Genomic DNA, 13,483 nt, shown 5'->3' on the forward strand with positions numbered 1-13,483 from the left:
CACAGCCCATGCAATAGTTTTAATCTTTGTAGATATTTTTCAAAACCCAAATGGCATTACACCAGACATTTAAAAACAAAACAAAAAACAAAACAAAACAATGATGTTGACAATGAATTCTGATCAAATGTGTGAGATCTGATTGTAAAGGCAATTTAGAAGAAAAAAAAAACAAACCTCTGCAAAAATGCAAGTCTCTCTGTGACACTGTCCTTCCATTGTAAAGCATAGCAGTGCTTTTAGCTAAATTCTTACATCAGCTTTCTTTATTTCTTTTATCAGAGTGGAGACAGTGTAGATGCTAATATTCAGCAGATGCAGTGTTTACTTCACTGTTTTAGTTTAGCCTGTAAGGAAGCTAATATTTGGTAATTGTCACCTGACACAAAGTACAGCCGAGTAATGCATTTTGACCCATTCACAGTGCTTGGCCAATTAAGTGCTATTATTATCAACTGAGCCATGCTGCTGGCTCAAAGAAATAACATACAGATAGCTTTATATTAAAGAGTTATATGAAGAGTAATACTAGTAGCACTATTTTAAGAAGACGTTTAATAACTTGTGTGTCTATCTTTCTGAAAGTGCTTTCGGAACTAATCACTCATCAGCTTAATGTACTCATATTGGCATGTTGGCCTGACAACAGCTTGGCTACATGAGTTGCTTTTCCTGCAGTGCAGTTACAGGGTACTCTTTATTTATAGTAGTGCATGTAAGCTGTAAGGAGAACAGAAGCTCTTCAAAGTTTCAATAGATCTTTTAGATTCCACCCAATATGCACAAATAGTGACTGGGTTTTCTCACATCTCTATACAAATCCGTTATGCACACACCCTTCCAGCTTCCTCTTTCCCCTCCAAGTACGTTTCATCACATCAGCGTCACATAACTCTCTGCTACAGTCCAAAAATCATGGTTAGAAAGAATATGGTAAATATGGTAACTTGCTATCTTTTTTTTTATTAACATCATGTGGTCTGCTCTTACTACCAAGTGCAAATTATTTCAGCAGAAATATTGACTTATATGAGGCTGGTACAATCCAAAATTTTGTCAAACCCACATATTTCTGTCTCCTCAGCGGGACGTGTGTGCCAGGAGATAAAACTAAATGTTTTACTATGATTCCTCAGTCACGCATGCTATTCTCCATCATGAACTGTTTGTCTCATTACTGAACAGTTGTTCACTTCCTGTCTGACTGCAGTTTTGTGCCAAAGCCTGTTCATAATGTATCGTTTTAGCTCAGGCAGGAACAGTAATCTGCTAAAATGAAGGCTTGACGGCTCAATATTGTATGTCAGCTTCTATTTTTCCCTCATTGGCCTCGTGAACATTTGTGATGTGTTGTTTTCAGAGGATTCTCAAGAGAGCTCGAAAAGGCAGGCTGTATGAGAGCACAATTAAGTCAAAAGAAGGGGCGGAATTAAGCGACTAATTACCTCATTGGTTTGGTTTAACATCTTCCTTACCACTCTCAGGTAAGTGTTTGGGGAGGGGGAAAAGGTAAGATTTAATAAATCCTCTTTATTGCTTTACCTAGTTGTGCTGCCAGCTGGGAGCAAACTCAAAAATTTAACTGTAATTTCTGAAAACTCTGTCAATGCTCTCATTATTCAGAAATCAAATCAAGAAATCAAATCAAAGCAACCACAGGTTTAACAAATTAGAACATGATTTCACTGGCAGCTATCATGACTCGCTTTGTGGCCCTGCTCTCCTGTTGTTGGGAAGAAGGATGTAATTTGCCCCAACATGTGAATGATAGACTACAACTAACTAAACAGAATATTAGATAATGGAATAATATTAGCAGGTAGAAAGACAATGAATTGTTAATGTTGACAAGGTGGGAACCAAAAGCCTGCTACCTGTAATGTATATACAGTACGGTAGAACTAGTTCAGTTGGGTGTTTTTATTATTCAATCTTTTTTGTGTGGCAGTCTTCTGGGATAAATAAAGACAATGATAAGCATTATTATTATTTCAGTGTCAGAGTCTGATATGAAAGGTTTTAGGAACTTTATACTATTTTACATTTTCACATCCTGAAATCCCAGAATACAGTATCCATTTGCCAGAGCCTGCTATGTTGTCATGTTTAAACAAAACATTGTAGACTTTAGCAAATGAATACAGTAAACCTCTTCAAGGCTACTTCCCCAGTAGCCTCTTTGTGATGGCCAAACCTGTGGCCACACTCTAAAGTCGGTAACTTTTGTATTTTCATTCTTCATTTGAACATAGTAATACATTTTAGTTGCCAATAACTTTATTGATTGGTTTGGATACATTTGTTCTATTTGTAAGCGCGCACATTTAGTTTACTTATGTATTCATACTACTTAATTTCTTTGCTTTCTGACTAACTTTTGTCTTTTTATTTCTTACCTGCCATCATCCCTGGGAGTTGCTGGACAAAAGATGGTAGCCAGGGTTTGAAACCATTAAATACAAAGGAAGATAATTGGACCACACCACCACTTCCTGCTGAAGGGGGAATGTGTGTGTTTTTAACTTTAAAAACAAAGTATTTGTATTTAATTAAATATTTGAGTTTAGGGTTTAATGGGGTTTTTTGATTTTCTTCTTTAGTGTTTAGTTTATTAACAAACTAGATTGTACTGCATCGTTTGTGATTTATGATTGTGTTTTGTTTGTTACCCCCTCATGTGTCACAATGGTCTGATCAGCCATTATATATATACCCTTGTATGTCATTTCATGTTTTAGGTCAATTGTGTATATTTGGGCAGTCATTTGGTTTGTTAAGTTTGCAGTCTTTGCCTGAGTTCAGTTTTGTTTCTTTGACCTCTTTTATGAGCTCAACATTTATTAGTCTTGTAAATATAATTTTTGGGGGTTAAATAAATGGAAACTATATTTTTCTAATAATTCCTGGGCTCCTCCTGTTTTTCAACTCGGTCCATCACACTCTTTCAGCAGAATAACAGGGCTTGCCAGTTTTACAAACTGTCCCTGAATGCCTGACAGGCACTTCAAGGTGTTTATTTGCTCTTTAGATCAGATACAGATGGATTACCTGTGGGAAAATCAAGTCCAATGCATTAAACAGAATTTGTTGCTTTCTCAGTGGCTGATACCACGTGACATGCTTCCTGGATTTTTTATTTATTTATTTATGTATTTATTTTGAGTCTGTGCCTCTATGATGGCTTCTTAGTAGTAGACAGAAGGTTTAAATGACCAGTGAATTCTCATCATGTACTCGGCTTCCATTTATTCCCAAGTTAACCCTTCAACACTCTTCTGGTCAAATTTGAACAGTTTTGACATTTGACAGCAACAAAAATGTCCTAAATGTCATTCTTTTATCATGAAATTTGACACACAAACACACAAAGATGAAAATATTTAAAACATTTTCTTTGGGTGCTATTAAAGTCTGAGGCTGCACAGAGTCAAATTTGAGGGTTTCAGATACACCAGTGTGGGTCAAATCAAATAAAATGAAATTGGTGCTTTTAGGGAATTACAAAATAGAGAAGCTGTATCTCCCTTACATGCCTGTGTGTAATTTTTTCTGGGACAGTGGTGACAGAGTTCAAGGGGGAACTTGACATTGTCACGAGAGCTGTCTGTGTTCCTACCACACCTGCCCAGGTTCCCACAGACACAGGCACCTGCTGGTTTTTGAAGGATCATGGGAGAATCTTGAAAGAGTAAAACAGCACAGGAGCGATGATGTGTGGTGCACAAAAAGAGCAGGAGTCTTACGGAGGTCAATTTACTCTACTAAGTGAGATTTAATCTAATCTAATTGAGATTAAACTAACTCGTATGAAAATGTATATCAAAAGGAGGGTTGGGTGGGGATGGGATTAGGGAGGGGGTGGGGTCATAAGATTATAGATAGTATCTGTGCTGCCATTTCAGTGAGTGTGGGAAAGTCCCGCATGCAAGGCTTTCTACCACTGGTTCCAAAGCACAGACTACTGCTTGGTTAGTGTTTGTGAACAAACATGAGCAACTATAACTGTGAAAATCCGCTAGCAACCAAAGCAATTACGAATTACTACGTTTTTGATGCAGCAATCAGTTTCACCCAGCAAGAGTCAGGAAGGAGTGACGTAGTTATGAAATACACATGTTTTCCATTTGAGCGTGTTTAGTATGGCGGACAAATCTTGAGCAATGTGTGCATGTCATCAGGTTAGAAACCTCAAAAGACAATTGTGAGGGAGTTCTTGGTTTGAGTCATACTTCGAAGGTATGAAAATGTCAGCTGTATGTAAGGTTTAAGCAACGAAAAAGCGGATAACCAGACTGTGTCATCTTCTGTTGTTCCAGGGTCCAGTTGTAACACTCACTTGAATATTCTTGAGCATTTTACATCATCTCTGCCCAGCCCTATATTCACCATGCTGCAGTGCATTTTGTATTCTTAAATGGCATTCAGGTTTTCTGCAATTAGGCTCTTCTGATCTGCCAGCCATTAATCCATCATCAGTGAGCCTAACTGCTGCATCCTGGGAGCACCCCAGTTTTGGAGGAGCTCTGACTCATCTAGCCATCAAGTTGGCCCATTTTCCTTGCTCACATCAGTTTCAAGAGCACTGTAATGATTCACCTGTCAGTGGTTGATTAGTGTAAATATTAACACTTCTTAAAACAAACAAACAAAAAAAACCCATTTCACATAAAAATGTGAAAAGCTGTTCAAAATGCATCACCAGCACGCTGCACAAAGACTCTCCTCTGCAAGTCTTCTTGAATTGCAGGCTTTGTCTGCTGTAACAGTGTAGGTTTGTGCTTCTCAGTTTGGTAAAGCTCTTAGGTCACAATCACAACCTTCATTTCTTCAGCCTTGAAGCAATAAAGCACGACAGACAAAAAGCAGTAATTCAAGAGTCTGGCAATTCCAATTCCTTAAAACTTCAGTACATCACAATAAATATGAAGGAAGCGGCTTTCTGTAGTGATATGTTCTGGGGTATGAGTATGAACGTTGATTATAATCAGTGCGGTAATAAGTCTTTAAACTGCTATGTATAAATAACTCTTACAAAACATAAAGAAACTGTACACAGGGCAGCTTTTCTATATGCTTTAAAATATAGGGTTAAAATTCAAAGTGAATAATACACATTGCCGGCCTCTGGCCTTTATTTTTTTGCAATCTCATTGCGTTCAGGGACTGATAATTAATACAGCATGCAATGCATTTTTAAGTGAATGTAAACATGCCTGCAATCCCTTAATACAAGGTCACATTTCTTTGTTTTTGCAAGCCAGCGTCAGATGAGAGATGGAGAGAAAACAGGAAATAAATGTGAAGCAAGACGGTTAACTAGCCCAGATAGATACAGTAGGAAGAGAAGGCATACGGTGCTTTGATGAAGCAGAAGTACAAACTGAAAACTGGAAGCCAAAGAACACAGAGGAAGAGACTAAGAAAGAGAGAGAGAGAGAGAGAGAGAGAGAGAGAGAGAGAGAGAGAGAGAGAGAGAGACTGAAAGTCTGAAAATGAATTCAGACAAATGGGTGAGGAAGTAGTGGGTGATCACATGGGTGTGGTTGGTTAACCGTTTCTCCACTAGCCTTGCACACAAGTGACACACAGAGGAGAGCGCTGTGGATGATGAAGCTGCGGATACATCTCTGGACTCGGGCACCTCGCAGGATGGATACAAAGGTAAGCATAATAGCCTGGATGAAAGACTGAATATCCCAGGGCTGAAGGGTGTTTTGGTCTAACCCAAGTGAAAAGAGATTGATGGAGGATGACAGACAAATGGATGAACAGACAGACGGAGAGTGAGTGAGAGTGCAAGATGTGACAAACAGGCAGGTGGGTCAGGCTAGGGGAAGGGAAAGACGTCTGTACAGCCCAGGGGATACAGGCCTCATCTTGACATATGCTCTGGAGTGAAATGAAGATTGGCATGACCTGCTAATCTGAGCTGTCAGAGCTCATGACGGCCACAAATGCTCACCTGTCACACTGTTCCCAGCCCGGAGGATGAGCTGCCACCGGATAGGTCAAAGATCATGATTAATTTTTTTTTTTTTTTTTTCACTGGGAGTGGATTCAAACTAAGTCCCTGGCACAGACTTCCTTTAGCCTCCCTGCCTGCTTCTGTTGCTCATCGTTGGCAGGTGTTGCTATGAAATTATACATCACAATACACTTTTATTTCCTACTTCTGTTTTTTTGTTTTGTTTTGTTTTTGTTTAAGCCGTTGGCAAAATATTGAGGGGGAGGAAGAAATAGCCAACGTTTTCCACTGATGTGGAGGTTGCGGCTCGCCGGTACAAGGATTTCTATTATCATGAAAAGAGTCGTTTTGACATATGCTCCAATGCCATTTTTTAATTGGTGACAGCTAACAAAATATGATGAAGTTAGATCTATACAGCTACAAAGTTTAGCACAGGCATACGTGGGAGGACTGCATCTATAATATGTGGCCTCGATCACTCACATTTGACAAAAAAAAGTGTCTTATAAAGTCTGACATTCAAAGTAAGAATTTGTTTTCTGCTATGCTGAATGAGGCATGTGGGTGATGTCGCCGCGTGCTATAGGAGGAAGAGGAAGCTGCCATGTGGCACGAACCTGACTGATTACAGCTTCCTGACTGGTAACTGAGCGGTGCACAATATGTTGGAGAGTGAATACTGTATTGCCTCAATCGTCTACCCGGAGCCTTTCATTCCCAGGGCTAACAACTGTATGATCATTACATGACTGCAGAGACACAGTACAAATCAGTAGCGTTTTTCTCAGTGCTAATGATCAGCCATTTGTCTGCATGCGGTATGGATGTGCTTGAATATTCTATAACACATGCACCAGAGGATGTAGTCAACGTGTCACCAGTCGTTTTCAAAAGGGCCATCTGAGTTATCTGAGGCGCACTCAGTTACTTTCTACAGTAGATCGTAGAGGTCATTTCAATCCTGTAACCACTGATTGTGTGAAAACTGCACAACAGTTTGTTCAGACAGTAGTTGAGAGCTGCATTCTCTGCATCACTGTTTCACAGCATCTCATGAAAACATGTTTTGTTTTTATTTCTTTCAGATGACTTTGGTTTACTTGAGCATTTTCCTGTTTATGATGTTAAGAGGTGAGTGCCAGAAAATCTGAAGACTTGGCTCACTGAAGTCAAGTGTGAACGTTTTGGGGGTTGAAAGAGACTGTAGATTTCATTACAACCTAATCACCTTGATTAGCTTTAGCAGGGTATCTGTGCAGTAAGCCTATGTTAGGATGCACATTGGCGTATTTGCAGGATTTTTTGAATGCAGTGTCACATGGGACCAAGAACCAGCCAGGGGAACTTTAGAAAGTTCTAAGAGAAAAAAATGCCAAAGAAAATATCTAAAAAATATATAAATAAATAAAAAAAATCAGTCCATTATAATGACTTTTATTGTCTGCTAAACTCTTGCACCTACAATCGTGACATGGTTGCCAGTGTAACAATATGGTTCCGTCATTGAACCACAAAACTGTGATGGGATGGAGCTAAAAATACTGTGTGGCTTCCAACCTTTAGTGCAGCTTATTCTGTTCAGTGGTGGTAATAAAGAACTATGTCTGCTTCATTACTTTTTAGGGTTCCCCTTAAAGTAAAGGAGTAAGCAGTGGAGCAAAGCATGTGAAGCTTATGGGGGGTGTTGCATTAACAAAACAAAAATTTTTTCTTGTCTTATTTTTTTATCTGTAAGATTAGGAAAAAAATAGCCTGCAACTTGGGGATTAGCTTGTTAACAGTTACATCTAAGCAACACGTCCCATTCATGAAGGTGACAAATTTTAAAAGGATTGGTAAAATTTTAAAAAGTAGAGTGAGCTGTTAATCATTTCTATCTCAGTATATTTTCCCTCGTATGGCTTTATTTGTGTAGTGCTGGCAGCACTGGCCCAAGAAAGTAGAGGTTTTGTGGAGCTTCGGCACTATTTGGAAGGTGCTGAGTGAGTAAACAGACAACAGCCTCTCTGTCCTGTGGTCTTGCACAACAATCCAGCTCTGTTGCACTCAGAGGTTGCCTCACAGGCCCACTCACAAGACTATTACTGTGACATACTCAGTGCATCTGCAGGCCTCGCTACTGTGCCTGGCCAGACACATTCTGAAGTCTGGCCACATTGAGAAAATCACGGGCATTAACAACGCTGTGCTTTGTTCTTGATGTAAAGTGGACAGTATAGGAACCTTCAATGGAAAGTTTGTTTCTACTTTTCTTTAGTTTTTCACATGTGATCTTTTTTCCCCCCACAGTGTCAAGGGCCCAAGCACCTGCAACTGCACCCACACCAACAGATGCAAAGCAGGCTGAATCGACATTTACAGTAAACACTGGTATCTATCTATCTATCTATCTAGCTATCTATCTATCTATCTATCTATCTATCTATCTATCTATCTATCTATCTATCTATCTATCTATCTATCTATCTGTCTGTCTGTCTGTCTGTCTGTCTGTCTGTCTGTCTGTCTGTCTGTCTGTCTGTCTGTCTGTCTGTCTTGTCTGTCTGTCAATCCATCTAATTCAGTTTCTTTCTGTGTGTAAAAGGAGAAGCACTGGAAAAGAGAACAACTAGAGATATTAACAGCTCCCTGGAAACTATACCTGAAAAACCCACAAACCAGCAAGCAAACGTCTCCCTCAGTGTTACCACATCACGAATAGAGACTTCAGCAGGTAGTTTGTCTTGTATGTGTCTAACCCCATTATTTCTCTTCTGCATGCTATTTTTCTCATCATACGTATTCATCCTCTTTAGCTTCAAGTACAAAAGCAACAAGTCAACCAAAGCTCACATCAACTTCAGGTATGAGTCTTTACCCTCTGCCTTGCCTAACCTATGTATGTTCAAACATCAAGAGTCAGTAGAGCCATTAAGTTTAGCTAGTAGACCACGTTAGCAAACTGTATCACCACCAGACACCGACAAAAATAGAGCGAGAGAGAGCACTTGAGGTAGAGAAAATGCTACATTCTGAAAAGCATACATTTCCTTTTGACTCATTCTACTGAAACATTTAGAAATTTAATTACTTAAACACAAGACTGAATCTGGAGTTTGATGAGAGGTAACTGTAAGCTATGGAGTCAATATGTCCCAAAAATAAAAAAGTTTTAACTTGTAAATTATTACATATTCAGTAGAGATGAAAAAAAAAAGGTCCAATGTAGTAATTTTTTCCCCTTTTTTTCCAGCACCTGCAGTGAAAACCAACCCTTCTGCACCCGAGAAAACCATCGGTAAAAGGAACACTAAAGTTGTCTGGAGTAATGGAAAAATTTCCCATATTCCTTAGTTACCCTAAATGCCACAGGCATCGTGGTTCTATTGTTATCTCATGGCAGACTGTGACAGTATCACAATTCCCCGTCTTCCAAACAAACCCACAGCGTAGTGATAGAACAGAGCACCTCACTTCCTCTCTTGCTAACAGATTAATGCTTGATTGTACCTTATGCAAGAAGAGATAAGATATTTGTGTCCTCATGCTGTGCCGGCTTACCATAGATAGGTTTTTGATACGCCATCAACAGCATGTCAGCAGAGCCAGTAGATCTCTCATGCCATCTCTGACAGTTGTTCCCCACTGAGCCTCTTTTTTTGTTCCTATAGATATTTCCTCTGTTCAACAGTCAACCTTAAGTCAATACTTTTTTTCTTCTTCCTTTACTCCATATAGAGTGGAAGTCAGAGTGGGACAAAGATTTCACCTATGGTAAGAAGCTTCTCTTTGATTGTGTTTGATTGTGTGTCGTTACTCGTTTTCTGTGGTTATTTGATTTGTTTTTTATATACTTAGATTATAAGTCCCTGAGTTATGCTGGACTGGTCATTGCAGCAGTGCTGTTCGTCTTTGGCATATTGGTCATTACCTGTAAGTATCTGAAAATCTGAAAGCTATTTTTGTGCTTTGCAATTTCTTGTAATAGTCTACCAACTTCCTTACTCTTTTGCTTATGTTTGGACTGTAGGCGGAAAGTTCAATCGGCTGCCCAAATGCCGCAAGAGGTCAACAAAGTAAGTAATTACATTTGTAACTTTTGTTTTATCAGTACAAAATTCGTATACAGTTAAACATCAAAAAATGTCTGGCTATACCTGATGTGAAAAAAAGAAAGTGCACCTTCTAAAGTCTAAAGTTTTTCATTTCAGGATGTAATAATAAAAAAAATAATCTGGTCCTTCCCAGGTTCTAAAATAATTTAAATACAACCTGCAGAAGCAGTGTGTGAATTCAATAGCTTGTATAACCACCTTTAGCAGTAATAACTTGAATTACTTGTTTGCTGCTCGACTTTGACGCTTTTCTTTTTCAGCCATGCTGTTGTAAATCCAGAGCTGTGTTTGGGATCATTGTCCTGTTGCATGGCCCAGTTTCATCGGTGTTAGTTATCAGACAGATGACCTCACAGATGTCTAGAATATTTTGGTTTACAGGGGATTTCATAGTAGACTCAGTCACTGAGTCAGTTCTGCAGACAAAGGAAATTCCAAGGTCCTTTGTCTGCAGAACAAGCTCAAATCATCACCACTCCACTACAGTGTTTGACATTTGGTATTGGATGTTTGTGATGAACATGATGTTGTGCATTACATCTCGATTTTATTTAGTCTTCTCTGGCTAAAGGAAGTTGTTCCAAAAGTCTTGTGGTTTGTTCAAATGCAGCTTTACAAATTTAAGCTATGCTAGAAGAAGTTTTCTCCGAGCAACCCTTTCAAAAAGGACATATTTGTTTAGTTTTTTTCTAATGGTACTGTAACATATAGCATGCTAACAGAGGCCTGTATTGTTTGAGGTGAGCTTTTGGGTTTTTCGCAGTTTCTGTAAGCACTGCACAATCTGACCTTGTGGTGAATTTGCTTGGCAGATTGGCAGCTGTCCAAAAAGTTTTCCACTTGTGAATAATCTTTATCGCCACATAGTGATGGACAAATTGTTTGGAAATGGCTTTCCCAGATTGATGGGTAGCAACAATTGCTTCCCTGAGATCAATGTTGATGTCTTTCCTCCTTGGGATTGTGTTAACACACACCTGAATGCTCCAGCAAACTTCCAAAACTTCAGTTTTTATAGAAGTTCTAATACTGGCTGATCAGTTACGCAAATATACTTGATTAGCAGCACCTGGTTGGTACTTAGCATCTTGATTCTTTTGGAAGCATTAAATGTGTACTTTATTTTTCTTCTTTTCCTGAGCCAAACCCTTGGAAGTAAGAGAAAATGCACTCTCTTTTTCACCTGACTCTATATCGGCCCATTGTGCATGAGGAGCATCTCTCCTTGTGCTGTTGGGAAACTGCATTTGGATGATTTAAATAGTTAATATCAGAGGCTACTTGATGATATATAGCAATGAGTCACTTCAGACATAATAGCGCAACAGAATGCTGACTGAAATCTCTTTGATGATTAATAGATCAAAGGGATTATCATTAAGCTGTTTGTAGGGCAGAACTGCAACAGATCTTGTTTTTTCCTCATATTTAGGTTTGATGAATATCATTGATTGCTGAAATAGTGTTTGATTCTTTAAGAGTAATGCCTTCCTCCCCCCCCTTTTTTTTGGTCCAGGTCATACCGGGTAGCCCAAGGATAAGGAGAGAGCACGTATGAATCCAGTAACCAAAGAAAACAGCTGCAAGAAAACAACCAGGAATCCATCAATCGAAAAACACCTGACAGTCTGTGTGTGCGTGAATGTGGACTGACACACTGCTTAGTAACCGTCATAGAAAAACAATAAATAAACTTGGAAATCATGATTCATGCTGACAAGTAAAAAAAGTGGAACCATCATCGGGTTCATCATGGTCAACTATTTCAATAGTTGGCAAGAAAAATTCCTTTAAAAAGTTAAGTGATTATTTATCCGGGACAATAATGAATAGATGAATCCCACTTTAATCAAACCTTCAGCCATGAAGCAGGCTGGTTTCTAATGACCTTTGCATCTTGTAACTAATGCCATAGCCACGGGCAGTGTCTCACAGCTCGGATTTATTATTAAAGGTTATGAGGAATAACCCCGCATCATCTCATATTTGACAATCTCGCACAGCCCTTTTCACTGTTCTGTGAGGATATAAAAATAAAAGTTAGCTCACTTCATCATAGCTCCCACACTCGCTTTACACTTTGAATCTTAACGAAAAAGGATGTTTAGTAAGAGTGTCTAAGCCTCTTAGTGGCTCTATGCTTGTAAGCGAGTAAAGCCCTAGATTAAACAACATCCATTGGCACATTATCTCTGTATCCATATGGCATCAAAATTATGCAAACAAGAAACTGGGAGAAGGCACGCAGATTTCATAACACATTTATTAAAAAACAAACACAGTCCAGAGCGCAGCATAGATACACAATATACAGTAGTATGTTGTAATCACCATCAGAAGAAAATCAAGGTGACTGCAGCTGTGCAAACAGATCCAATTCATCATATTCTGTCACCTACAGTTTTCCTGTGAGCTATCACACATGTACATATATTGTGATCGTTGGCACAAAATAAACATGAGTTTACCTTAAGAGAAAAGTGCATAAAAACATAAGTAACTTCTTAAAACATACAGGTCCTTCTCAAAAAATTTGCATATTGTGATAAAGTGCATTATTTTCTGTAATGTACTGATAAACAGACTTTCATATATTTTAGATTCATTACACACAACTGAAGTAGTTCAAGCCTTTTGTTTTAATATTGATGATTTTGGCATACAGCTCATGAAAACCCAAAATTCCTATCTCAGAAAATTAGCATATTTCATCCGACCAATAAAAGAAAAGTGTTTTTAATACAAAAAAAGTCAACCTTCAAATAATTATGTTCAGTTATGCACTCAATACTTGGTCGGGAATCCTTTTGCAGAAATGACTGCTTCAATGCGGCGTGGCATAGAGGCAATCAGCCTGTGGCACTGCTGAGGTGTTATGGAGGCCCAGGATGCTTCGATAGCGGCCTTAAGCTCATCCAGAGTGTTGGGTCTTGCGTCTCTCAACTTTCTCTTCACAATATCCCACAGATTCTCTATGGGGTTCAGGTCAGGAGAGTTGGCAGGCCAATTGAGCACAGTAATACCATGGTGGGTAAACCATTTAACAGTGGTTTTGGCACTGTGAGCAGGTGCCAGGTCGTGCTGAAAAATGAAATCTTCATCTCCATAAAGCTTGTCAGCAGATGGAAGCATGAAGTGCTCCAAAATCTCCTGATAGCTAGCTGCATTGACCCTGCCCTTGATAAAACACAGTGGACCAACACCAGCAGCTGACATGGCACCCCAGACCATCACTGACTGTGGGTACTTGACACTGGACTTCAGGCATTTTGACATTTCCCTCTCCCCAGTCTTCCTCCAGACTCTGGCACCTTGATTTCCGAATGACATGCAAAAGTTGCTTTCATCTGAAAAAAGTACTTTGGACCACTGAGCAACAGTCCAGTGCTGCTTCTCTGTAGCCCAGGTCAGGCGCTTCTGC

The 13,483-nt window shown here is 39.2% G+C and overlaps 1 protein-coding gene across 1 annotated transcript; it reads left to right on the forward strand.

The window, feature by feature from the left end:
* The first annotated feature begins 5,522 nt into the window (after positions 1-5,522).
* On the forward strand, positions 5,523-12,161 carry fxyd5 (FXYD domain containing ion transport regulator 5). The gene is made up of 10 exons (XM_085422664.1): positions 5,523-5,661; positions 7,054-7,099; positions 8,258-8,338; positions 8,553-8,681; positions 8,764-8,811; positions 9,201-9,245; positions 9,686-9,721; positions 9,806-9,880; positions 9,978-10,023; positions 11,579-12,161. The coding sequence occupies exons 1-10, from the start codon at positions 5,605-5,607 to the stop codon at positions 11,601-11,603; spliced, it is 588 nt and encodes a 195-aa protein (XP_085278790.1). The 5' UTR covers positions 5,523-5,604; the 3' UTR covers positions 11,604-12,161.
* The last annotated feature ends 1,322 nt before the right edge of the window (positions 12,162-13,483 follow it).

The sequence above is a fragment of the Rhamphochromis longiceps genome, linkage group LG11, assembly GCF_057381845.1.
Source record: "Rhamphochromis longiceps isolate RC_006_pf linkage group LG11, R_longiceps_female_GT1.1, whole genome shotgun sequence".
NCBI classification, from domain to species: Eukaryota; Metazoa; Chordata; class Actinopteri; order Cichliformes; family Cichlidae; genus Rhamphochromis; species Rhamphochromis longiceps.

Excerpts from the sequence above, each read along its gene's own strand:
- fxyd5 (XM_085422664.1), top strand. The coding sequence starts at position 5,605 with ATGATGAAGCTGCGGATACATCTCTGGACTCGGGCACCTCGCAGGATG. Across the intron at positions 8,339-8,552 it reads GACATTTACAGTAAACACTG|GAGAAGCACTGGAAAAGAGA; the intron begins GTATCTATCTAT and ends TGTGTGTAAAAG. Across the intron at positions 9,722-9,805 it reads GGACAAAGATTTCACCTATG|ATTATAAGTCCCTGAGTTAT; the intron begins GTAAGAAGCTTC and ends TTATATACTTAG.